The 27,840-nt window shown below is 46.5% G+C and overlaps 1 protein-coding gene across 1 annotated transcript; it reads right to left on the bottom strand.

The window, feature by feature from the left end:
* Positions 1 to 801: 801 nt before the first annotated feature.
* On the bottom strand, positions 802 to 16,132 carry sstr1b (somatostatin receptor 1b). Its single transcript, XM_062516317.1, has 2 exons — positions 15,958 to 16,132; positions 802 to 4,219 (listed from the first exon to the last, which is right to left on the bottom strand). The coding sequence occupies exon 2, from the start codon at positions 3,300 to 3,302 to the stop codon at positions 2,181 to 2,183; it is 1,122 nt and encodes a 373-aa protein (XP_062372301.1). The 5' UTR covers positions 3,303 to 4,219; positions 15,958 to 16,132; the 3' UTR covers positions 802 to 2,180.
* Positions 16,133 to 27,840: the final 11,708 nt, after the last annotated feature.

Below are 27,840 nucleotides of genomic sequence, written 5' to 3' on the forward strand. Positions count from 1 at the left end.
AAGAGCTAATAGAATGTTTTCCTCACTCAGGCGCGCACTTCAAGGTGAGGTCAATGTCACGCTAGCTGCATTCCATAGTTGACAACACGCAGCCACAGAGGCGGGAAATGAGAATGTTCGCACCAGTTGCGCTGAACTTGACCTGTGTTCAAAGACTTTTCCAGAACACACGACACAACGCAACACAACCTGATGGAGCAGCAGCATGGTACATGATTTTTATACAATGGTGACCACTGCACCACACAGCCTTTAAACACACAACTGTTGTACTCCTCAACGTCCCTCATTTTCAGTACACATATGCATCAGGTCAAAATCCATTCAGTCATTGGTCCTATGGTCTTCACAGACTATTAGCAATTTTAGTACAAAAGTAATAACAATACATTATTACACCATTTTTGTTGAAGTGACGAATGTAACACTTAAGAATATCACACATTAGACTTAGACGTCAGAGTCAGAAAATAGTTCTAATATTTAAGGATAGGGCTTGGATAAGGTGAGTGGTAGGGGTCTATTTCAACCTATTGATCTTATACTAGAGTATTAACACACAACATACAGTACATGTAGGCTACATTATATTAATACAGTTCTTCTTGAGAATCACCTACTGCCTGAAGAGCATGTTGTAGGTTAGTAGTAGTGCATAAATGCCATATGATATCCACCATGAGGAAAACAAAATGACCATCTGAATGTGGGGCTTTTCAAATTAGCTAAATAGTTTAATCATGAGTTGGTTAGCACAAGTTATGACTTAAAAGCGAACATACACACATTCTCATACACACACACACACATACACGCATACTGTACACACACACACACACACACACACACACACGTATACACTCATACAGACTCACATACACATGGACTCTCACTCACGCAAACACACACACACACAAACACATATATACACACACCTACACACACACACACTGTACACGGCAAACAATTTTCATATTGCAATTCAGTTTACATCAACACAAGAAAACATACATTTTCTCACTATATTTAACACAGAAAGGTCAGCTTTTTAAGGCGTATAATATCTTTTATCAAAAGCAACCAAAAGCAATATGAACAAGCACTTGTGTCTGAGAATGCACAACTCCTTTGGCAGGCAGTCAGAGAGTGGTGTCTGTGGCGCGTCATTACACAAGCGTAAGCGGCACGGTAGTCCGATGCAATTTGGACTCGCCCTAGCATGAAAACAAAACCGATTCACAGAACAGAGAACAAACGCATAGCGCTACAATCACGGTGGAACAAAACAGATCTCGCTCTTAAACACTGCACTGTAGCATCGTGATTCTGAAACCAGAAATCAAAGCGACATGTAAAATACAGATTCAAAGACAACAAACCCATCAGAAAATCAGCATGACAAGAAAAGTCAGCACGAGTGCGACGTCAAAGCCACAGACAGACTCAACACAACTGGACCACCTCTGTGACGATCACATATGCTAAATGGCCTGAACCCATACAGGGCTGGAGTAGAGCTCTGGCAGATATGGAGTCTCTCTGCTCTGTGCCTTTTGCCACCTCCCAGCGGTGTCTGCTGCTACATTCTGAAACGCTCTCTCTCTCTTCTTTTTTTCCAGACAGGGTAATTCTGGCCTCTCGCTCTCACAGCTCCACATCTCAGACTATTCCCTCGGTGGCTGTAAAGAGAAGAGACGTGAAACACGGTCTTTGTAGGGATTAGCTGGCCGCTTTTACAACACGACTACGCCCCTCTGCTCATCCTGCTGTGGGATTCTCCTAATCCCAAGTTTCCCACTTCTTACAGGGCGATCCAAAGACAACGTTCCGAATAGGAAGTAGGTAATCATCTCTGCCATTTTAATCTAAATCACTGTCTGATGAACTTTCCCTTGCCATATTTTTTTTTTTCATTTTCTTTCTTGCAAAACTCATCAACCATCAACTTGCCTTTTGGGTGTAACTCAGCAATTCTAGAACATCCTGTAATTAAATTCACAGTATAATTGTTCATTCTGTTCTTAATCATTTGAGAGGACATTGTTCCTAGGTGTCATTATTCACAGCTATGTCTAGTGTTCACTGTGCTCGGTCGACGAAGAGGGCCGAGCTAACTGTCATGTGGACGCACTGTTCTGATGTCCGTGTCGCGGGGGAGATGCGCGCGGCGTCTGGTCCGGTCATAGCACGGTAGTCCGCGAGGTGCAGGTGCCGTTGCGGAACACCATGTCGGAGGCCAGGCAGTCCTTGGGGAAGTCCTTGGGCCCCAGCGCGGCCTGCCGCTTGAGCGCCACGGCGCAGTAGTCCACCTGCTCGCCATCCAGCCCGCTCTCCAGCCAGCGGAAGCACACGATGCGCTGGAAGGAGCGGCGGAAGTTGTCGGAGACGAAGCCGTAGAGGATGGGGTTGGCGCCGCTGTTGGCGTAGCTGAGGATGACGAAGAGCTGCGTGACCACGGGGTCGGGCGGCCGGCGGAAGACGGTGACCAGCTGCACCACGTAGAAGGGCATCCAGCAGACCACGAAGACGGCCACCACCAGCAGCACCATGCGCGTGATCTTCTTCTCCGAGCGCCGGCGCTGCAGCCAGCCGGCCTTGAGGCCCACGGCGCGCATGCGCACCACGATCAGGCAGTAGCACAGGCAGATGGCCATGACGGGCAGCAGGAACCCCAGCAGGAAGGTGTACACCACAAACACCTCGGACCACGACGACTCGGGCCACAGGAAGTTGCAGTCCACGCCGCCGTCGGGCGCCGGCACGGTGTCGGCGAAGACGATGATGGGCAGGATGACCAGCAGCGACAGGCCCCACACGCACACGTTGACCGCCTTGGCCACGGTGGGCCGGCGGTAGCGCGCCGCCTTGATGGGGTGCACCACGGCGATGTAGCGGTCAACGCTCAGCACGGTCAGGCAGAAGATGCTGGTGAACATGTTGATGCCGTCCACGCTCAGCACCAGGCGGCACATGAGCGAGCCGAACGGCCAGTGGTGGACGGCGGCCGAGGTGGCCAGGAAGGGCACGCTGAGCATGAAGAGCTCGTCGGCGATGGCCAGGTTGAGGATGTAGATGTTGGTGGCCGTCTTCATCTTGGCGTACTTGAGGATGACGTAGATGACCATGGCGTTGCCCGTCACGCCCACGCAGCAGACCAGCGCGTAGATGGACGGGATGATGATCTTGCTGGCGTCGGGCTCGGCCTCGTAGTCCTCGTAGTCGCCGGTGGCGTTGAACGGGAAGCCCGTCGGGTCGGCGCCGCCGCCGTCGTAGCCGCTGCCGTTAAAGCCCAGCACGTCCATCGTGTTTTTTTTTTACGGGCCCGCTCTTTGTCGGGATGAAAGGCAAATCGAAATAGCGGGGCTCACCTGACCCGAACCGTCTGCGGAAAAATCGATCTCGTAAACAGCTTTTTATTTACTGTGGGAAAGTACGGGTCTGTACGGCTCAGAGGGTCCATGTCAGGCCTTTAGCTTTCCAAACGGACACTAGGAAGGGATGAAGTACACTAAAAAAGTTTCATTTGATTATTTCTTCACCTCCACGTGCCCCAGCTGGGCCCCAGAGAGGCCTAAGCAACCGTATTACCAGGAGGCCTTGAAATTCTTGGTGTTGTCCAATCGGCGCAGTCCCATTGACTCCTATTTAGAGGAGCAAAGAAACGCAACCTTGGACTTAAGTGGGCCGGCTAATCAATGGCAGGCGGCGTGCTGTAAACCCACATCATCTGTTGAACAGTCCTTGCAGCACATCGTTTCCATTGAATAATAAACCTTGGGATTTTTTAGCCTTGTGTGTGCGTGTGTGTGTGTGAGTGTGTGAGTGTGTGTGTGTGTGTGAGCTGCAGGTGCGTCTGCTCCACAGCCTTCTTTTGTGTTTGAAACAAGGGCTTGGCTCGCGGAGGGTCAGGGGAAAACACACGTTCCTTGGCAGCTGAAGAACATTCCTTTCCCCCTCCGCCAGGGGGGTTCGCTCCGGGTCTCCGGGAATCACGGCTTCGCGGTTAGCCTTCGTCCACAGCACCGGCCTCGGAATTAATCCTTAATGGCTCTGCGGCGGAAAAGATTACGGACGCAGTACCTGCCCGTCTGGAAAAAAAACCAGCTGCTCTGTGAGGGATGGTCATTTGGTTGCCATGGAGGATTGGTCCGCTCTGCACCTCTCTGCTTCAGCTTGGTGGATTCTCAGTGCCACAGTCTAATCTCCCAGTGAAAGAGACCTATGGAGAGCAAGAGAATAAAGCAGAGAAAAGCGGTGCAGAGGAGTTAGCAATGAGAGATGTTCGCCGGCCTGACTCAGGTAAATAGCCCCAAGCATAGACAGAGTTTTCACTGAAAAGGTGTCATTTACATAGTCATTTGCATGATTAAATGCTCATTCCGCCCGTCTAAAAGCAATTTGCAATTTCAGAGTGATGTGCCAAGATGAGATGAATCTGACATAAAAACTTCAGACTCTATGATAGATTTAAGATGCGAGTACAGATATGGAGCTGATGGGTAAGATAGAGTGTAGTAATGGGCTGTGGAGCGAGGTGGAGATGGAGGAGATAAGACACGATAAGAGCCGTCTGCTGTGGGGGAAGACAGCGGAACTAAAGTAGACGCTGTTCACCATAGACCGGCTTCCTGTTCTCCTCATGACGCTGACTCAGAGTGCTGCGGGGTCACGAGGTCAGAGAGCCACAGCGACGATGACGTGATGAACAGGGTGAGAGACGCTTCTGTCTCATGCATGCATATGAAAACATCCACACAAACAACACACACACACACACACACACACACACACACACACACACACACACACACACACACACAAAATGCCAGGCTGAAGTAATTAGGAACATGCCAGGCTGTCAGCCAGACATCAACCCACCCAGCCACGATGCTTGTGCCCTCCACATCCCCTCTCATCCACCCCTCCTCTCTCCACCCCTCCTCTCTCCACCCCCCTCCTCCCTCCATCTCCACCTCCACATTTCTCACCATCCCATTAGCTGTGGTATGCAATGCGGAGCAGCACCTTTTACCACTTGTGTGTTTGGGTGGCGAGGCATAAACCACCTGGAATGAAAGGGAGAGGGGAAAAAAAGGGAGGGTGGGAAAAAAAACAAACACAAAAAAACCCCGAGTGCGTCTCGCCCCGGACCTGTGATGAAAAGACGGAGAGAGAGGAACGCTAATCCCCTCGCTCGCCCGCGCTGCCTCGCCGCCCCTCGCTCGCCCCTCGCCCCCCTTCCCTCGCCCGCCCCTCTCACCTCTGATGTTGGCACCATTAACTTAGTGCCCGCACCGCACGCGCTCAACAACACAACTCCCGGGTGCCCGTCGTCAGGTCCAGAGGCAGCTCGCTGCTGCCGCCGTGGCTGGCATGTAAAACACGCTATTACGGGGTGCCAAGGATACGCCCGTGGAAGGATGGAGGGGTAATCACGCCTCATTTCGGCCCTGGCACACATGCTGCTATTTTGGCCTTGTCGTCCAAAAATGCGCAATAGATTATTTGGACAGTGAGACAGTGAGAGAAGAAGAGAAGAAAAGCAGAATACGATACCTCATCTGTCATTTAACCGGGATCCAAGTCCGCGCTGCTGCAATGCTTTTGGGAAAACAAGGCCCAAGGATGTTGGACAGACAGCGTCTCGAGTCGAGGAGCGGGAATGAATCAGACTGTCGGGGGGAATCTATTTTATTGTTTTGGGGGAGGGGTAGAGTGTGTGAGTGTGTGTGTGTGTGTGTGTTTGTGTGTGTGTGGGCGGTTGGGGGTTGAGAGAGGAGCGTAAACATACAACAAGTGAGGGAATGAAATCCAAACACAGCCATGACAGCCATGGCAAAAGCTCATCAGCAGATCCCCTGCCGTGGTCAAGCATGAGTGGACGACATCACAGGGGTAAGAGGAGGGGCTCACGGGCCGACAATCACACTTGCCACCGCCCAGGCGAGCAGCAGCGCGGCCCATTGTGTTGTTATTGCTGATCAATATCATGCTCTGCTCTGCTCTGCTCTGCTCTGCATGGCTTATTGTTTTGTGTACTGTGGAGGGTGGAGGCGGCACCACTCTGATATTGCCCCCGCGTCCCTATCAGATTGTCTCTGAGCTGATGGGTAGCCTGCAGAGGCGAAGAGAGGCATAACCCATCTATGAAATTTCATATCCACGCGTCTGACGGTTTTTTGACAAATTCGCCCGCGGATCTCGTCTTCTCATCGGCAGCCATTCATAAATCCCCATCAGTGTGTCTGGGAAGAGACATGTCGGCTAAACTCTGACTGACACGTCCCCCGTCAAGAGACGCTCGCTAGGGGGAAATAGAGGCAGAGCAGGCAAAGCTTCTCTTCAAAGAAACAAACATTTCCTCTCCCCCCTCAATCGCTGGCTCCATTTTGTGGTACTTTTACGCTTGTCATCTATTCATGTGCTCTCAGGCGACCTGGCTGCCTTGCCTGGCATTACGACACACACACACACACACACACACACACACACACACACACACACACACACACACACACACACTGAAGACCGAAGTCAGCCATTTCAGTAGACCTCATTACATATTGACAGCTTCACTTTGAAGATAATGACATCAATTACCTGATGTACATGCTTAAATGCATATCACTGATTAAACATATTAAGCCATGGCATAGACTTACTTAACAATGTATTACGACAGTTAAAGTTGACATATTCAATGAGAGTGAATTAGAAACTTTGCTCAACATATATTGTTTGTCGCTGAGAATTTGATGGCACCTTGATCTGTAGCTGAGGGGGTAAACAGAGCTCTTCAGTGAAGGAGAGTGATAGAGGACAGGGTGGAGCGATGCACACTACCGGTAGACTATTACAGTAGCTGAAGTGAACGAGTCGAAAGCAAACAAGAGCACTTCCCTGGAGAGGCTCCCGCAAATGAGTGATAGGGTACGTCAGCGAGAAATCAGAAGAGGGGAAAAAAATGAGTGCATACTTTGGATTTTTCAGGAGAGGCAGGGAATGGAAAAATGGCACAAAGATGAGAAGCAGAGAGACCGACAGATGGAAATAAAGAGGATGACTGAGTTAGACAGAGAGAGAGAGAGAGAGAGAGAGAGAGAGGTGGAGAGGAGCGAAGAGATGGAGAGAGTGAGAGAAGTCAAAAGATAGAGTGAGAGAAAGGGTAGCAGAGGGAGAGAGAGAGAGGCAGAGGGGAGAAGCAAGTCTCAGCTGGACAATCTCGCACATCAAGGCTAAAGTGAATTACCAAGGTGGCCAAAAGCCTGGGCCTGCCAAGGCAGCCAGTCAGACTCGAGGAGAGATAGATGGAGAGAGAGAGAGGGAGGGAGAGATAAAGAGAGAGTGAAAGGGGGAGGGAGTGAGAGGCATTCTTCAGTGAGATCCAGTGCAGAGCATTGGCCTGCTTCCTCCCGGCTGGCGTGTGGATGATAATAATGTATTGTGACCCACACAATGAAGAACACATACAGTACAGCTCATGCATTGGGATTCTACCGCCGTGGCATGCAGCACTGGCCCATAATCAGACCTTATAGCCGGAGGACCAGAGGGAGAGAAATGTATACCCTATCTCAGACAACACTATGCATCCTTAGGCTGGATGATGATATAGGCAAGGTGTGGGTCATGAATAAACATGTTTTCCCCATATGAATTCCATTTACAGAAGATAGATAGAGAGAGAGAGAGAGAGCGAGAGAGAGAGGAGGATTTACAGAGACCAGAGAGAGAAAACAAACACTTGTTGATTCAACTCATTGCGAAATGACAAATCAATGGCTTTGGGAGGAGAGAGGAGAGATGTGTGTGTGTGTGTGTGCGCGTGTGTGTGTGCGTGTGTGTGTGTGTGTGTGTGCATGTGTGGTGGTGGTGGTGGTGGGGGGGTCGTGTTAGGGCAGGGAGCCTCCTGGTGGTGTGATGTGGAATGCCACCCCCCTCCCCGACACACCCACATTTTGTCACATGTTGTTATGCTGTCCAGCAAAGGTTACCAGAGAAGTGCCCTTTAATAGCCTGTTTAATGGCCTGTTTAAATGCCACACATAGTGATTAATATACAGTTACATTTCTTGTGCTCATATGCTTTTGAGGGCATTTCAGTGAAATGTCAAACAAAGATGAATTTCATCCATTTCAAATAAATGTTATTTATTCATGAAGCAGCAATAACAATTTAAATTGTCCCAAGTCACTTCAAATTGCCCCAAGCCCAAAATCCCCTCCAACATGTCAATATTGTGGTGTCCTTCATGGATCGGTCTTAGCGTAGAAAGCTGTAAAAAATGCATTTTAGTTCAAAAGAGGGGAATATGGGCAAGGGACAGAACAGAGAGAGAGAGAGGCTCTGAGTGAGAGAGAAGGAGGGAGAGGGAGAGAGAGAGAGAGAAATGGAATGTAATCAACCAGGACAGACTTGCAATGAGGCTGAGGGTTTGCGTAATGAGCATCCTGAAGCTGTTCAATTACGGTGGTGTTTTTTTCCGTGGGGTAAATAAATGCACGGGGCCTCTATCAGCATCCTCAGTGGTCTCGGCTCAGAGTGAGAGGGAGATATGCTCCCCTTTCAGCCAGTTGTCACTTGAGGGTCATTGTGTGTGTGCATGCGTGCGCGTGTGCGCGCGCATGTGTGTGCGCGTGTGCGTGCGTTCGTGCGTGTCTGCGTGTCTGCGTGTGTGTGTAAACCACAAAAAGGACTCGAGGGTTGCGTGTACAGTATGTGTGTGTAGGTTTTCAGCTTGCCAAAAAATATGTCAAACTGTGTGCGTGTGTGTGTGTGTGTGTGTGAGAGAGAGAGAGAGGGGGGGGGGGGGGCAGAGAGAGCAAAGAGGTAATGTGTGATATTCTCACCCATTATGGTTTTGGGAGTCCGTCCTTTTTGCCATCATCAGTTCAGAGCTGACCAAAGAGCCCACTTTCTCTCTCTCTCTCTCCATCACTCCCTCTCTACCTCCACACTATGTGTTCTCTCTCTCTCCATCACTCCCTCTCTACCTCCACACTATGTTCTCTCTCTCTCTCCTCTGTGCTACAGTCATTTACTAACATCACTGCGGTGTGTCTGTTCCAGCGGGGGCTGGAGATCATCAGGGCTCCACAGCACACTGAGGAGAGCAGCAGTGGCCCCATCGCCCATTACAGCCTCCCTCGCCACATCTGCCCTCCGCAGGGCCGTCCACTCACACTGCCCATCAGCCACGGAACCCTGCAGGACACGGGGCACTACCCCCACACTCGCCCGCCAGCGTCCACTCTCACACACACACACACACACACACACACCACAGAGCCGTGCACCTCCCCTGATCTTACACATGTCTCTCTATCTAATCACTGTCATCATGCACCAGAGAGTCTGAGATCAGCTTGGAAAACAGCACAAAAAGAATCATCAATAAATGAGTAGCGATGTGAAAGAAAGTGGTCAGGGTGTGATTCAAGTTCTGTGTTTGAAAATCTCGTAGTAAATGACTGCAGAATGATTTGGGTTTGGGCCCCGGGTACATTATTAAAGGAATCAGTGCATACACCGGAGAGAATCAAACTCAGAGAGAAAAAAACATTTTCATCACACACAGAGGGCAATTTGGTCAGTTTCATATCAAATTGCATAGTGGATGGATTGAAAATTGAAGACTTGAGAAGGTCACTTGAAAGTTTTCCCACTCTCTAGTGGGCCAAAGGGGTCTTGATTATTGGTTTTTGTGTCCTTCAGTGAGGTGAAAGGATAGTCTGTGGTCAGTTTAAAGATGTATGCCTTATGTCTTGGCACAGTAAGATGAACTCTAACTCTGAGACTCTCTGGGCTCTAACTTGAACATGCAAATAGTGAGAAGTATTTAGCAGTGGCAATCACACAGTGAGAACAGACTGTAATAGCAAGAAACCAATATTTGCTGATATACTGGCACAGCGCAGGATGCAATAAAGTATAAAGTGGGGGAGTGCTCATTAGAGCTTCTTAACATCTATAAAGAAGACCGTGGGGGAGACTAAATGATCCTTTTAAGAAATGACAGGAGTTCATTTGGAGAGAAGTTCTTCCTCTGTGTGCCGACACTCCCATGACACATGTAAATGACCAAAATGATTTGGGCTCAAATGAGCTTTAGTTCATATGCATTCAGTTCATGATTTAGTGTTGCCTGCCACACTGTAATCCGTGTAATCCGTGGTCACATCCAAGTCCGACAGTATTTGTCCACATGAAGAACCTGGTGGGAACCCACTGTGAAAACACACAAATGAGATGTGACTGAACTGTGATCTGTACCCGGGTACGGTCAAGAGCAGATTCAGACTCATTCAGCAGAGGTATGAAGCTCTTAGAACAGCTAGTCCATTTTACCGTTTTACAGAAGTGGTGCTTTCCACAAAATTACCACAATTTCCCATGAAATTGATGCTAGAGCGTTATATGGTGTTCTCATATCTCAGAAACGCTATGCTAAATCCTCCAGTATTTGATTTGAAGGCTGAGGAAACTGTACTGTAGATGTAGATGGATGTTGGCCAGTTTCTGGAAACTGAACTGGTAAAAGCAGATGGCCATCTAATCACACTGGAGATATAATGTGCATGTGTCTGTCATGAGTAATATCATATCAATATTTTTGATAATTTGTTACCAAGTGTATAGAGGATCATTATCAATCTTGTTTCTCTCCCTCTCTTGTCATCCCTCTCTTCTCTCTCTTCTTCACTCTGCTCATCGCCACAGGCCTTTGGTCATTTGCTCTCTCTGCTCGTCCTTGTTGTCCATAACCGTTTCCGTTGGAGCAAATGACCTGAAGCGTGGGCCCCTGGAGCTCCTGCTCTCTATTCTCCTGCTGTTCACACACCAGGCGGGTGGGAGGGGAGAAATGACCTGTGTCACCCAGCACCATGTCTCCACACCGATGATGAAACCTGCGCCTTCACTGCCATCAGAGTCAGGTGATCACTCCCTGGGGTGTGGTGTGTGTGAGAGAGTAGTGTGTGTGTGTGTGTGTGTGTGTGTGTGTGTGTGTGTGTGTGTGTGGATATTCACATGTGCATGAATATTTCACATTTATTCAATAGGCAAGAATCTTATGATTAAAGCTTGAGGATGAGGGAGGTTTAATAAATAATTCATCAAGACAAAAAGGCTTCCTTCCAAATTCTGCTAGTGCCTTTGAGGAGGTCTGCTCCTCTCTCTTTCTCTCTCCTTATCTCTCTCTCTTTATCTCTGTTTCTCTCACACACCGATTTACACGTTTCCTCTCGTTCAGAGTCAGAACTTCCTTTTTAACTTTGTTAGTTACTTTTATGACGTTTCAAAAAGTGCCATAAAGTCTGTTCAGCCATGTCTTTATCGGCATGAGTAGTTCCGTCAGAGTACAGCTGTCTATCTGTTTTCTTCACTGGCTGCTTCCAGAGGATAAGCTGAAGCGAATTTGCTGCTCTGCTACTTTCTATCCATGGTGTCTCCACTCTTGGGGCACCGTGTGTGTGTGTGTGTGTGTGTGTGTCTGTGTGTGTGTGTGTGTGTGTGTGTGCGTGCGTACATGCGTATGTGTGTGTCTGTGTGTATGCGCACACAGCACTTCTGGGACTGGGAGCCTACTGATGAAAAGGTCAATTGATTGGTTTTACTGAACAGACCATGAGCAGTCATTTTATAACGTCGGAAGATGAGTCATTGACCTGTCTGGAGACGCCTGGCATGAATATGAGGCCTGAAAAATGCCGGAAATGTTAAAATTTTGAGCAGATTGTGTTAGAACCACAAAGAAGAAATCCCAAAAAATAAATCCAGAGAGCTCCTGTGATGCACCTTTTTCATATATTTTTCTGTTTCGTGTTTCTTCAGATTTTCGTGTCTTCACTGTATCTCATGTCAGCACGCTCTCACAAATATGGCAGGAAGTCAAGTCCAGCTGTTTGAAGCGGTGCTCTGCGCCTCCAGTAGCTCTGTTCCCAGAGAAAGGCCATGGGGCTGCTCCAACACGTCACAAGGGAATCCAGCACAGCTAATTGGGGAAAGCTAAAGCCATGCCACTCTGTGGTGAAATCCCGTTCGTGACACCAGCGCTGCTCCCGTCCGCCTGCTGAGGGCTCTCTGGTGCAGGGGCCACAGGAGAGCTGGAGCAGGAGCGACACGTTCGGCTGCCCTTGCCACTGCCCGCTACGGCAGATCATTACCCTGTTTAACATGCCCGCTCTGCTCCGTGAGAGGCATGGCAATGCGGCCCGGAGGAGCCCACTGGTCCCATCTCACACGCGCAGGACATCAGGGAGAGAGGGACCATGCGGTCGATAACACGGTCAAATCTAAGTGTCCACCCCATGGGAGTAGCCATTGGTATGCATGGAATAATTCATTGATAAGTGCATACTGTATGTATTAACATGAGCGTTCACGACAACTATGTGGTATTAACTTGTTACCACAATTACACTTTAATAACATGGCATTTGCAATAACGATGCCATATGTTGAGATGAAATGTTTGCATTGTTGAGTTATAATGTCACTCCTGTTTTACGTTTCTTGAGACTGCAGAGGAGGTAAGATCATCACCATGATCATCATTATTACAATTATATTATATTAGAACTGATAAATACATCAAAAACACATTATGAAATAAAGCTTTAGAGACATGCCATAATTAAATGTAGAAATTATATTGAAAAACGATTTAAAATGTACAAAGAATGCTAAAGGGTAGAACGTACAGACCGCAGAACAGAAATGATCCAGGCGGGTAAAAATAAGCACTGGCTGAGTCTAAGACCTCAAACCTATTGAAGTAAGAACTGAAATACTGGTGATGTAACATTTATTCCCTGTGCCATGCCAACACACACACACACACACACACACACACACATACACACACACCACCCACTCAGTCACGCTCACACACACACACCACCCACTCCACTCTCCTCCGCATCCTTGAAAGAATGTCTTGTTGTTGCGATCTTTGCCATTGAGAGGAGCGGAGGCTGTGTGACTGCTGAAGCTACACCTCCATCTCCTGGCGTCTGCCACGCACCCTGAGCCAGAGAGGGCTGTGCCCGTGTGCGCGCTCGCGCCAGTTTGGCCAACGCAGCCAGGGGCTCTAGCCAAGCGCTTGGCACGGCCGGCTCATAGCGGAGAATAGGGGGGGAGGGAGGGAGGGAGCTCTCCGACGTTCCTTGAGGCACTGTGTGTGTGTGCGTGTGTGTGTGTGTGTGCGCGTGTGTGAGAGAGAGAGAGAGAGGTGTGTATGAGAATATATTGGCTATGCTAATATGGGAGGGAAATGAGCATGTGTTTGTACATGCGTATGTGTCAGCAGAGACATGTACAGATATCAGCCCCCAGATCCGTGGCCTGCGACTAATCTCTGAACAGACAGATCACCAAACGAAGTCCCATCTCGTGCACATTCCCACAGAAACAACAGCGCCAGCGCTGCATAAGTATCATCTGTGAAATGAGTCAGAAGGAATGAGTTTAAATGAACAGATCGAACAGCGCGGCACGTACGCAAGCAAGCAAGCAGCTGGGATGATGTACACATTACATGAGCAAATCTGGTAATCACTGAACCAGTCAAGCACAGAGACAAATGCAAATCTTCCCCTGTTTGCTGTCTAGCTCTCATTGACAATCACCCAGCCCATGGGAGCAACACAGCGCAGTATTTTCCTGTGGAAGGAGGACTATCAGGGCAGCAGGTGACCTCCACCTGCCTGCCGTTAGGAATACAATTTCAGCAGCAGTCATCCGTGAACGGCTGCCGGGATCAGCCCTCTGCACTGGGCTCATGTCGGACTGATGGAGTTTGTCTTTGAGGTGTTTATTTCATTCGTTTCTGTTCAGTTCATGTGCTTCAGCGTCTCTGGCTGTCTCTCTGCCAGCGCGGTATATGGCGCTGTCGTCAAGGCCTTAAAGGGATAATCCGGAGTGAAATGCACTTTAGATCAATTTTTCGGACTATTGGGAGTACGTACGTTGAGTTGACACCAAAATCATGTCATTCGGATGTATTTTGAGAAAGTTCGAGCTCACCGTTTTTAGCCAAAACTCGTTAGCCTGGAAGTGACTCGGGCATGTCCTTTCGCCGCTACAAAACGCTATTTTTATACCTCTTTTACTGTTCCAAACAACACTACACTTGCGTGGTAGTGAGTAGAGGGTCCCTAAAGCCAAACCGAAGTATCCCCACGTCTTTATGTGGTCGGATAGAGAGTCCAGAATGAATTTAATCGAGTCAGTACCTTTCCGGAAATGGCGCTGCTGCAGCTAGCAACGCTGAAACAACACTTTATTAACATTTCCGGAAAGGTACGGACTCGATTAAATTCATTCTGGACTCTCTATCCGACCACATAAAGACGTGGGGATACTTCGGTTTGGCTTTAGGGATCCTCTACTCACTACCACGTAAGTGTAGTGTTGTTTGGAACAGTAGAAGAGGTATAAAAATAGCGTTTTGTAGCGGCGAAAGGACATGCCTCAGTCACTTCCAGGCTAACGAGTTTTGGCTAAAAACGGTGAGCTCGAACTTTCTCAAAATACATCCGAATGACATGATTTTGGTGTCAACTCAACGTATGTACTCCCAATAGTCCGAAAAATTGATCTAAAGTGCATTTCACTCCGGATTATCCCTTTAATTAGTTCATTAATTCAGAATTAAAAGTTCATTAAGGGAGTGTTTACTGACTTTTTCTGTCTCTCATCTCTGTGAGAAGAAGTTACCATCTGCAAGTCAGATGAGGATGGCAATGCCTCAGCAAGGTAGCGTTAGATATACGTATTATCTGCCATTCAAACAGACACCTCACTATGAGGGCTGGAGTGTGTGTCACCTTGGTACTGTCAAGGTATTGACTTTTGACCCAGTTGTGTTACTGAGACGTTTACCGAGGTGGAGATTTTTTCCATACAGTTTGCACTACTGATTCAACACTTATGATCAACACTCAACACCCCACCATGTTTATTGATAGCGTGTTACTGTCAAATGATTGAATTTGTTTATCGCCTAAGTTAGGCTCTCACAGGAGAGAATATGCAGTGAATACAAAACAGGGGAGAGTGAACTAAAAAAGCAGAGTAATGGTGAGTGGCTCAGGCAGTGGGTGTTTTGTTAACTCAGGTAATGAGTGGTAATGTGGCATTAGAGTTGTGACAGTAATGAACAGTGTGGATGATTCACACAGCTTTCTCTGGACAGGGAAAATGCAATGCACAAAGCCCTTGACTTTCTGGGTGTACAGATATTGAATGCAAATATTGTGCACTGGTAGTGTTGCGGTGCTCCTGTGTGTGTGTGTGTGTGTGTGTGTGTGTGTGTGTGTGTGTGTGTGTGTGTGTGTGTGTGTGTGTGTGTGTGTGTGTGTGTGTGTGTGTGTGTGTGTGTGTGTGTGTGTGTGTGTGTGTGTGTGTGTGTGTGTGTCCGGTGTGTGTGTGTGTGTGTCTGTGTGTGTGTGTGCATGTGTGTGTGCATGTGTGTGTGTGTGTGTATATACGCACACACACACGCACGCACGCACGCACGCACACGCGTATGTCTCTGCCCGTCCGTGTGTACATGTGTGGTGCACACTGTCACAACAGCATATGCTCATGCATGTATGAAATAACCTTGTGTCGGCTACCGGGGCTCCTGCCTGACATTCAGCCAGCGAACAAGTGAGTGACTGATATATATGCAGTCACGAAAGCAACAGAAAAAGTACAATCCTGCTCTGCAATCTGATTAGTACGTATTACTTCTCACAAGCATGTTTTCAACACACTGAATACAGCATTCCCTGTAAACCATGCGCAAATGGAATTATAATGATTTTATTAGTCATATTTTTTTCCTCATATTGCCTCATGCATAGTCATCGCAATTTATTTTGAATGAGACATTTGAACTTAATCTAAACAACATGGAAAAGCCTGCTGGGGGATCAAAAACTGATCAGATGATAACAAAAATCCCTTACCATGTATGTTGATAGTTCCAGAAGGACAAGTCCAGTTGTAGTGGAGAAGTGGAGAGAAGGAAAAGGTTTGTCTTCCTTCAGTCAGAGTGGATGGAGGACGAGGAGGAGGAGAGGAGCGATGGCATCCCTCTATCTTCTCTCTCCTCTTCTCTCTTCTCCCTGTGATCCTCCCATCCTCAGCAGGCGCGCGGCGGACTCTTGTGCTGTTGCGTGCGCTCTCCCTCTCCTCTGTCTCCCTGCCTCCCCCTTTCTCCCCTCCTTCACTGCTTTCTCTCTTGTTCTCTCTCTCCCTCTCTCTCTCTCTGTTTGTGACTGGCCACGCTCTCTCTCTCTCAGAAGTGCTGCTGTCGTGCGCTGCGTCTCTTTCACTCCCTCACTCGACCGTTCATGGATGCAGCTCTCTCTCTCTTTCTTTCTCTCTCTCTCCCTCTCTTTATCTCTCCCTCCCCTCTTTCTTTCCCTGACTCTCTCTTCTCTCACTCTCCTCCTGTGTCTCTGCCAGTCTTTTCTCCTCTTAATTGATTTTGATCTTGATTACTTTGCATCTGAGCGTCCCCCTCCTGAGGAATGATAGATTACCCCCCATTGTGTGGAATGCAGCACATCACAAACGCTCTCTCTTCCCCCCTCTCTCTCTCTCCCTCTCTCTCTCTCCCTCTGTTACTTGCTCTCTGATTACCTCTGTACAGCCCACCCCCCTCTCTCTTTGAGATTGTCGCACAAAGAATGCTTGATCTCGCCCCTCTTCCAATCTTCCTCCCTGTCTTGTTTTTCTTTTTCCCTTGTCCTCTTACACCCTATGCACAATATTCACTCTACAACCTCTACTCCCCCTCTCTCTCTTTGTTCCTTCTTTCTCTCTCTTTCTCTTTGCACACTCTCACTCTGTCTGTCTCTCTCTCTCTCTCTCTCTCTCTCTCTCTGTCTCTGTCTTTCTCTCTCCCCCATCTATGTTGCACCTGCTGTCCAACTAGTTGAGGTCCAACTCCTCTGGCTCCTGGATGGGTGTTTTTAAATGCTGTGCCAATCCTTCCATCCCATAGTTTTCCTCCTGGGTAATCAAACAAATTCACTCCATTTCTGTGCGCTGGCAATAAACTGTAGCTTACATGATGAAGCACCATAACATGTGACAACATGTTTATCATGCACATGGAAATCCCCCCTCCATCCCTCCTCCTCCAGTTCCTTTCACACATATGTGCTATGAATTATTCATTTCACATGCCAGGCATAAAGATTTTATTTGCCATTTGATTGGATCAGAGAAAAACCTCTATTTACTGTACTCTCAAATCAAATTTCACTGCATTTGAATTTAATCTGTGTTCTAGTATTCAGAAGATAAATGTTGAAAGATATATTAATATGTTTATCTACAATTGCAAACGTAAGCCAGGGATATTGATATAATTTCTCTCTTACATAAGATTATGAAGCGTTCTGAGTTCTGTCAAGGTTGACTGCTGTCGCTTTTAATATCTTCTGAAGACACATCTTCAGTAGGTCTTTAACCCTCATCTTGTCCTTGGGGTCAATTTGACCCCAAGCAGTGTTTAACATCCTAAAATATATGGTTCACTTTTTTTGTTTTGCTTCAAGTTTCATGACTTTTCCTCATTTGAAGGGTACAACAGAGTAAACATGAAATTTGCACAAAAATATGTTTCCAATGTCCTGTAAAAAAAATAGTTACGTTGGTGGTATTGGGGTCAATTTGACCCCATTTTTATGAAACATGAGGTAAATGAAAATTTGACACAAAATGAATATTATTATTGTAATAGTATGAGAACATGTACTTATTATCATTATTACATAAACAAGTACATATTACATATAAGTTATTTTGGCAGGTCTGAAAAAGTCCAAAAACTCAGCCTTTGGGCTGTTGACACTGAATTGGCCATATTGCCAGCCAGGGTTCCAGGGTTCATAAAGGGGTGTGGGGGGGTGGGATTGTTTTGTAAGGCTTTTAATGGTGGTCATTACACTCTTGTTAAGTACCTACCACAAAAAAAACTGGGTAAAAAAAATAATTTCAATCATTTTTTGAGAGTTTTGTTAGCTGGGGTCAAATTGACCCCAAGGATAACGAACGTCGGTAAAATTTGAGGACAACATGAGGGTTAAAAAGTTCTATTCGTATGTATGTATTGGTTGAAGTGGGTAAAGCTGGAATGTTGTTTGAAAAATCGCATACTAAGGAGCTCAAGAAGAATTTGAAATCAGTGTGAATCATCTGCGCTGCTTTGAGACACTTGAATGTGCCGAGTGCACTGCACATGTGAAGTGTTAATGGGCTGCTGCCGGAGTCCTTTGAGTAGGACCAGATGGACCAGATGCACCAGGAGCTCCAGTCCCCACCGGTCACATCTATTTTTCACCACTTTCTGAAGCAGGACATGGTGGACAGGAGCCTTGGACCCTTCCACACACGTGTGTGTGTGTGTGTGTGTGTGTGTGTGTGTGTGTGTGTGAGAGAGGAGGTGCATGTGTGGAGATGTGTGAGAGAGGCACTACGTGGACGACTTTGAAGTGAGTTGAGTGAGCTCCACTGGAAAGTGGTTCTCACAGCTGGGGTGCGCCATGTAGGGGGCTTTTGTGTTGATAAGAATCCAGAAAAGAGATGATCAGTTCCTCCTCTCTCTCTCTCTCTCTCTCTCTCTCTCTCTCTCTCTCTCTCTCTCTCTCTCTCGTCTGTCCATCTGATGGGCGGGAACAGGAGGTTCCAGGACTTTGATTGAGTCGAAAGCTCATCAAAGACTGTTCTTGCATTTGTGGGTGTGTGAGAGAGATGGGCAAAGATACAGAGAAGGAGGGTGTGTGTGTGTGTGTGTGTGTGTGAGAGAGAGAGATAGCAAGAGATGGAATGAAAGCGAGAAGAGACTTTGAGTGAAAGTCAGAGAGCAGGCAGTACCCGTGGAGCAGGAAGTAAGTTAATGTATCAGAGAGAGAGAGAGAGAGCGTACACCTGCATAGCACTAACTTTTTTATCATACACCTCTTGTGATCAACTCGAAAAGGGTGAACTCAGGAAGCATCATTATCAGTTCTGAAGAGCTTTGAAAGTCCCTTTAGAGATACAGCTTGTACTCAACTCTTCCCATTATTTCTACTGTGGTGTCATCCATGACATGAAACTGCTCCTGCTTATTTGCCCTCTACCCTACAGTACATCCCCTTTCTCTTTGGTGCAATGACCCAGTCTGACATCATTAGCCTAGCTTAGCACCAGTCAATGGACTGGCCTGTAGCTCCCATTAGCTATACCCCCATCCTGATTAAAGGGCAGTCGGTCAAGGTGATCCCTCATACATATACCTGAGGTGTCCATGTGGACAACAAGCTGGACTGGAAGATGAATAAAAGTGTTTCCTTTAAGAGGGCCCAGTCCAGATTGTTTTTCCTCAGGAGAATTAGGTCATTTGAAATCAGCAGACCTATTTTAAAGTTATAACATGGTATTCTGACAAGTGTTCTTTTTTATTCTGTTGTGAGTTGGCAGAGAAGCCTGACAGTGGAGGAACAGGATGTACAAACTCAGGTTCCATTATTGTTGTAATATTTTTTATAACAAGTTTCAAGGGCCACAAACATTTTGTCACAGCTCATCACATACTTTCAAACAATGTTATTTTGTCTGTTGCGAGCAGTTTCAACGCTATCCGTGTGTAGTGGTCCTCGCAACTCGTTGAGTTTCGCATGTGTTTGCATGCATCCATTTTCATTACAGCGAGTGCTTTTCCACACACTGGCTTGGCCCCTCACTACAACAAGAAAGGAACCCTCTGATCCCCTCTGTCTGTCATTTCTCTTCAAACACTTGACACTCCGCAGCACCGCCATCTTTCTTTTCTTTACATTCACCATGCTAGCTCGCTGTCAGCCATGACACCCATGCATAATATGTGTGAGAAGTAGCTTGAGCTGTGTGATGTTCTTACCCAGCAGTGACCCTGACAGACAGAATAGGAAGTAGAACATGCTTATTGAATATCTTTTGAGTCAGTTTCTTTATTTTCAGTCAAAAAAAATGCTAATCTACCAATCTGCCTTGTGGGCTGGAGGTTTGCCCACCCCTGATTTACAACAATTGTAACTAATTTATCACAACTACATTTCACAAATGTGTTGCATTTGTATAATTGAGTAACTTCTTAATTGTCACTTAATTGTGCAGTCACACATGACAAAATCATGTACCATAAGGGTCAATAAGGGTAAATATGGAATGTTTCAATGTTGGAGTCCACACAGAAATTAGCACTCTCCGTATCAAGCCAGACTGCCAAACTGGAGAAAGCACTATTACAAAGACAAAGCCACAAAAATCTGTGCACAGCCAATGGTAGTGTTGTGGAGTATGGAGTGGAGTGTGTGAGTGTGCTTGATCATGTTTTGTTTTGTATTGTTTTTGAACTACTTTTTTTCATATTGGACCACCCTCTGGGTAGCATAAGGTACAAGTCAGCGGCTCTTTTTACCCAGATACTCCACGGAGAGATTTAGATGCTTCATTGTTCCTGCAGCAAAGAGATTTGTTAAGAACTGCTGACTAATGTTGTTGTGTAGTATCTGACTGAACAGCCAGCATTGATATGATTGTTATTGGCTTGACATTGTATTATTGTATTTCACTGCTGTCTTGGCTGATTGCTGTAGCAATATGACACTTTGCCAGGTGCCAAGGCATTTTGGAGGCTTTTGTCAGTGATTGTTCTCTTGTTGCTGTCTTGTTGTTGAATGTTGTCCTTGGTAGCAAATTAGATTCCCCTTTTCAGATGATTTCAAGTTAATCAATGCATGTACATCTCCACAGCCCTGCACAGCTCAGCACAGCACAGCACAGCACATTGCCTTCACCTGGAGAAGAATGTCAGAATACAGCTTGTTGGCTGCAGTTCTGCATGTGACACAATAGTCCCCTCCAGACTCAAGGCCAAATGGTGGTCTCATCCCCAGCCTATACAGCTGGACCCTGGACTTCCTGTAAGGACCATGTTATGCAGATGGTGAAAATCACATCACTGTGGATGACACCAACATTAGCCTGATGGCAGGATGGTCTACAGGACAGAGGCCAGCCGATGTGCTACCGCCTAGCAAAAGGTACCACACACACACGCACACGCACACGCACACGCACACATATATTACGACAACGCTGCTACAACTACCAGCACAACAGTCATAACATTAGCACTTATATAGAATTCTATTTATGGTTGCAAGAGTAGCTGACTGAAACATTACATTTTTGCACTCCTTTTAGACGTTTGATGAAGTGTAACAACAAATGAATGTTGAATGTTGAATGCTGAATTCTGATTACCCTCCATTACTGCACAACAAATATCATTATCATCACGGGCAGGCAACTTTGCAATAACGCCATGGTCTTTCCTTTTTTATGTTTTTATAAAACGGTTCCTTTGATTTGATGCTGAACGGTGTTTTGTCACGGGAGCAATAAATGTGGGCCCTCCTCCGGCTCTGCCCGGTAATGTGATTGGGCTGCGCTGTGCCGCCTGCGCTGATAAAGCTATGCCCAGGGGATGCGGCGGGGGTGAGACAGGCGCGGCACGCTGCCAGGTGGGTGAGACATGACGGCGGAGGTGAAACGAGGTAAACGTGGAGGGAGACAAACTCAAAAGAAGCACCGGGGAGCCACAGAGGCAGAGTAGACTACAGTGCCAGAGCTCTAACCTGGGGCTGCTGGGGATAAGACTGTGTGCACACAAAGGGGATGTGTGAATCTAGCACAAGCACAAGGTGACAGTGACAACTGTTTCAGTGCACAACAGTGGAGAGGGGTAGCAGCAAAGCAATATGGTGGGGTTATCAAGCCATGCTTAAACCACTGGGAAGATGGGGATTCTTTATGCATGCATAATACTGGAGAACTAATTCTTTTTTTTTATGAAAATAATGACGTTTCCAACATTTTATATGATTGTAATCTATTTTTTAATCAATCTTTCACTGACAAGTCTCTTATTTGTCGGAAATCTTATTTGTTGGAGATCAACAGTAATTTCCATCAACCTTATGTTAAATTGACACACAACACTGCACTGATTGCTCTTCCATCATGTTTAAAGGTAAATCAAGTCGAAATGAATTTGAGGGATTACTTTGTTGATACTAAAAAACGAATTTAATTTATAAACATACCAATTAGTGGATCTGTTTGCAGAAAACATTTAGTATGTTAGAGATGACTGAATGACGATTAGAGATGACTGAATGACTTCTAACTCTTTATCAGGAGGCTTGTTAGAAGAAAATGAAAATCATTGCTTCTCCTTCAACCTCTCTAAACCTCAAAACAGACCACAGCTTTAGTCATTCCCCCCAGTTTGTGTAGAGCATTTTGAATGTGAGTGTTGACCCTGGAGCTCCTACACATGAGACATCCCGTATAAACTGCTCCAGAGGGACCTCCACCCAAACCTCCACACCAGGCAGCAACCTTGACTGTTCTAGAGGAGCCAGCGTATCATTGGCATATTCCAGAACCTACAGTATGAGTACGCGGTTGGCATTAGAACACGGGCACCGGCTCACTCGAGCCCTCTGAGCCTGGCGCTCCTCCGTAGAGGATCCTCGCTCTGCCAGCCTGAGATGGCCCCTGAGTCCACCCACTGGCACCTGGACGGGATGCATGCAGATGTGTGTGTGTGTGTGTGTGTGTGTGTGTGTGTGTGTGTGTGTGTGTGTTTGTATGTGTTTACGGAGGCCTTAGATGTGTGCGTCAGTAAGCGTTAGCACGTTATGAAGGCTGTTTCTGTTTCTGTCCAGCTCCACCTGAGGGAAACGCGTATGGTGGCGGGGGAGCGCTAATGGAGGTGTGAGGTGTGTGAGGTGTGTGAGGTGTGTGAGGTGTGTGTAAGCGGTCAAACTACCTTCAGGCACATAAGCTGCCACTGTTTTCTCTATCAGCGCTCACTCTGTGTGTATGCCTGGCTGGGTATCTTCAACCTGGCGGGCTCAAACCTAAAGTGCTTCAGGCTACAGTCTGGTAGTATTTTTGATTTGAATTCCTGTTTTGAAAGGTGGGCTCAGGCAGAGGTCTATTACTAGTGGCTGACAAGTTTTAAGACAAACAACACAGCACTTGTGCTTTGTACTTCTCATGTTGTAACACCTGTCCACAGCAGATTGGATGACTGTGATATTTAACCCAGTATGAGACGTAACCAGCTTTCATTTATGTGCAGTCCAGTCATTTCATATTGGATCGTTTAGTTTGTGCAGCATGTAAATCAGGCCCCTTTAAGAAAGTACTTCTGTTCAGATAGCCATCTGAAATGAACACTTCCCTGTTCAAAGCTTTGCTGTGGAGGCGGTTAGCAAACAGCAACAGCAGCAAGAGCAGCAGACCTGCATGGTGTTCACTGATAATATCCCTCCGTCAACACTTGAAGTATTTAAATGACTCCTCTGTTCTAACTGGGCAAACACAGTGCACTTGAAAGTTGCCAGTTACAGGCACACAGTCATAATGACTTAATACTATACAAAATTCTCCCCCTCAATAAGTAAATGAATCAATAAATAGGTGAAGTCAAGTTTGTGCAGCATATTTGATAAGACAAGACCCAATGTGCTTCACTATAAAAAGCGAAGGTATAATTTGGTGTCCCTGTGCTGAGCCTTTTCAGGTGCACTAATGCGTGAGGTATCTTATTATTCTAGGATATTTATTCTCCTTTTCAACTCTTCAACACTCCCTGCAGAACTGGGATTGCTAGAAGTGTTGCTTCAAAGATATGTTTGGGCCTTGTTGTTTACTCTGAATCACTGCCTAGTTTATAATGTCTGATTTTGGATCTCAGTTTTCTGGCTTCTTTGCCTGGAAAGATTTAGCCATGCAGGCTCATCTGGACTTGTGAATAAATCTGCATTTCTCCCTCCACTTTCTTCTCTCTTCCCCTCCTCCCCCTCACCACCTCCTCATCCTCCTCCTCCTCCTCATCACCTCCTCTTCCAGTGGCACTGCTCCCAAAACGTGGTGGTGGCCTCCTCCGTCCTTCAAAACGCCGCGATGCAAAATGCTACTTCCAGGCGCTAATGAAGTGGCAAAGGAGGAGAGGCAGTAAATATAGCTCAGTTAGAGCACTAACACCCGAGACATGCTTCATGCCCAAGGGCAGCCACTCAGTGTTGACATACTGTACATGTACATCTCAGACAAAAGCCTCCACTAAAAGAATACACATAAATAGATGAAGGACACCAAGCCTTACCTACCTGTATTTAACTCAAAATAGTCCTGTATTTGTTTTACTTTTTGTATTTGAAGTGCTTTTGTTTGCTGACACAGCGCTCGAGTGGATACACATCTCTTTCCACCGTAATGAAAGGGGCAGTGTGTGTGTGTGTGTGTGTGTGTGTGTGTGTGTGTGTGTGTGTGTGTGTGTGTGTGTGTGTGTGTGTGTGTGTGTGTGTGTGTGTGTGTGTGTGTGTGTGTGTGTGTGTGTGTGTGTGTGTGTGTGTGTGCGTTTGTGTGTGTGAGATAGGACTCGGGTGAGCGACTTGAGCATTCCTCATTTTTATTTCGTCCTCTTTCCCCCCACACGTCTGCCTGCTCCTGTTGCTCTTGAAAGAAAACATGGCTGAAGACTACTTGAGTCTGGTTTCCCCAGCAACAAGATGGCCATTTAAAATACATTTAATCATGTGTGCATGTATGTGTGTGTCTGTGAGTGTAGGTCTCGCTCTACGTATGCACAAATGTGTGTGTGTGTGTGTGTGTGTGTGTGTGTGTGTGTGTGTGTGTGTGCATGCATGTTTTTGTATGTGTGTGTGTATGTCCATGTGTATGTTCCAGGCTTGCGCTCCTCCTCTCTCATCTTCTCACTCTTTCTATCCTTCCGGCTATTTCCGTCTGCTCCGTGCGCTCAGAACTGTCAGGCCACGTCAGCACTCTTTGATGAGTGTGGGGGCTACGTTTGAATCATCCCGCAAAGGCCACCAGCTGATCAAGGACTCTTTAAACGCAATCAGCCCAGCGGAACTATTTGCCTGGCCTGATGCCACCTGACTGAAAAGCATCAATGATATCACGGATCGCTTCTCCGGGAAGGAGAAATCCATCTGAATGGACTTCAGAGACTTTGGAGTCGTGAAGAGAGAACGCGGGACAGGATGGATGCTCTGATTGGATTTTTTTTTATCCCCCCTATCTTTATTGACTTAATGAATGGGACTTGTGTAGTAACCTCTCTCACAATGGTTGTACTACACACCCAGTTCTGGTATGGAGCAAACATGGGATCACGCCTACCAGGCCTGGTGGGTGCATCAGCCACATTGGTGTGCGAGTGCTCTTTTTGACTGAAGGACTACACACACACACACACACACACACACACACACACCAGACAGACACAGAGACACACACACACACACAGACAGACACACAGACCGACAGACACACACACACACACACACACAGAGAGACACAGACAGACAGACACACACACACACACACACACACACACAAACAAACACGCAAAGCTGCTCAATGTTCCAATCCCCCTGCAGTTGTTCACTTTGAGGATGTAATTTCCCATTTACGCACCCACAGAGGCACAGACCCATTGGGCATCCCATAATGTTTCCTGAGACTCTGGCCTCTTTAACTCTGCATGCCTGTATGTCCTTGCTGAGTTCCTTCCCCCAGATGCCCACTTTATCCTCCACTGAGGTCTAGGGGGAGACGACATGTGAGGGTCTGTGCTGGGCAGCCTGTTGAAGACTGACATTTTCATCTTCTTTTCATTCTTTCATTAATTCAGCCACTCTCTTTAACTCTATAATGTATGTGTCTCTCTCCATCTTTTCATTGATTGGGGAGGCTTTCACTATTCATGTCTACCTTTTTATTGATTGTCAGTTTCTGAATTTTTTACTGCATTCCTGTCTGTCTGGTCACTCTCTCTTCCTAAATCACCTCTCTCTCTCTCTGCCCCCTCTCTCTTTCACACACACACACACACACACACACACACACACACACACACACACACACACACACACACACACACACACACACACACACACACACACACACACACACACACACACACACACACACACACACACACACACACACACACTGCACCTGAAAGAAATATGCACTACTACACCTAAAAAAAACAGTTTCATGTGGCATGATTTCTGTATGTGTTTTTGTTCAAGAGAGCCAATATCCTGGCTTCCATGTTTCATAACTCTTGGCTTTAATGCACCTTTCTATTGGCTGTTTTTCTCTGTTCTCTGTGAGAGATGTGGAGGCTGGGTAAAAGGCACACCTTTGTTCAAGTCCAGCTATGAGAAGTTCAACAACGATCTGTGGGTTTGGTGCACTTGGCACGTCCTTCACAACACAAAGAAAGTGTGTGGCTGCTATTACAAAGACATGACAAGGACATGACCAACATAATCTGTATATACTGGAGGATACACGTTTATTGTCAGCAAAACAAGCAATGCACTAAGAACTCAGTCCTGGCCACAGAAATCACTTCTGAAATGTTCTGAATTTGCATGCATGTATGTATCTGTAGTTTATAGGCAAGAGCTTTGAACTGTGGATTGCCATTATGACAGGTCTTTGCATTATGTAACTTACGTTAACATTCTAAAGCCAGGGATTCACAGAGTGCAGCAGAAGCCTATAGCCCTATGTTGGAGACATCCGCCGCAGTACTCTATGAAGTGAACGAGTGGATATTATGAACACAGGGTATGCATATCAATGAAGCCGCTGACTCCTATGGAGAAAAAAAAAGACATCATTTTGATATGATGCACTTTAAGTGTTTTTGTCATTCTATGAAGCTGTCTGCTTCTCACTGACAGGCCCTCTCACACCCTCTCATCCTTTCCTATTCATCTCTCTAAATCAAAAGGGACACACAGATGCTGTGCATTATGCTAACATTGTCCTGCATACATTTTGAAAGGCATGTAACACCTCTCAATAATTAACTTATCATAAATACACCATGACCAAGCCACTGCTTTTGATGTCAACGTCTCTGGTGAATATATAAAAAAGCAAACAAATCTGATGTCTTTTAGCATCAAGTTAGTTCCAACATGCTGAGAGAGATTCAGTGTTTGTCCCTCGAAAGGCACTGCTGAGGTTTTCCCTTCGGGAATACTTATCTTATATGCCACACACACACACACACACACACACACACACACACACACAAACACATGCGCACACGCACACACACACACAACACTGTCTCTCATTCCCCTCTCACGCTTTCCTTACCGTGCCTTGGCTGTCACTATCTGGATTGCATTATAGCAGGCAATTTCAGCGCAATCCTTTAAATAGATGGGTGCCATCTTCATTAGCCTAAACAAGCAGTCTCACGGTGACAGCAAGGAACTCAGTGGGATTTAATTGCTTTTATAGAGACGAGAGTGAGCACAATCTATCATTTTCATGCGCTGTGGTTTGAGTTTGTGTCAGTCTTGGGCACTCAAGGGACCACATGCATATTGCCACAGAACAGCAGGTGAATGCGTCATGCTTTTGCCAGTGGACAGATGTATCTGGTTTAAACTCAGCGTGAGGGTTTCATATTATTATGGGTGTACAATTCAAGTAGCACTAAACTATAATAAAGTTTTAAGTAGCATTCTCTAGCCTATATATACAGTATATTATGGAAATATGACATGATCACTTTGTCATACCTCACTGACCTAAAATGTATTCTTTTGTATTATTATGACAACATACTGTATTTTACACATGAATCAACACCCATGTAATAGGCTCTATTTAAGTCCTTAGCGGTGGGTTTAACTGTGTTTTGTGTGTTCCATTGAAATGCTACCCCACACAGCACT

This window comes from Sardina pilchardus, chromosome 16, assembly GCF_963854185.1.
Source record: "Sardina pilchardus chromosome 16, fSarPil1.1, whole genome shotgun sequence".
NCBI lineage: Eukaryota > Metazoa > Chordata > Actinopteri > Clupeiformes > Clupeidae > Sardina > Sardina pilchardus.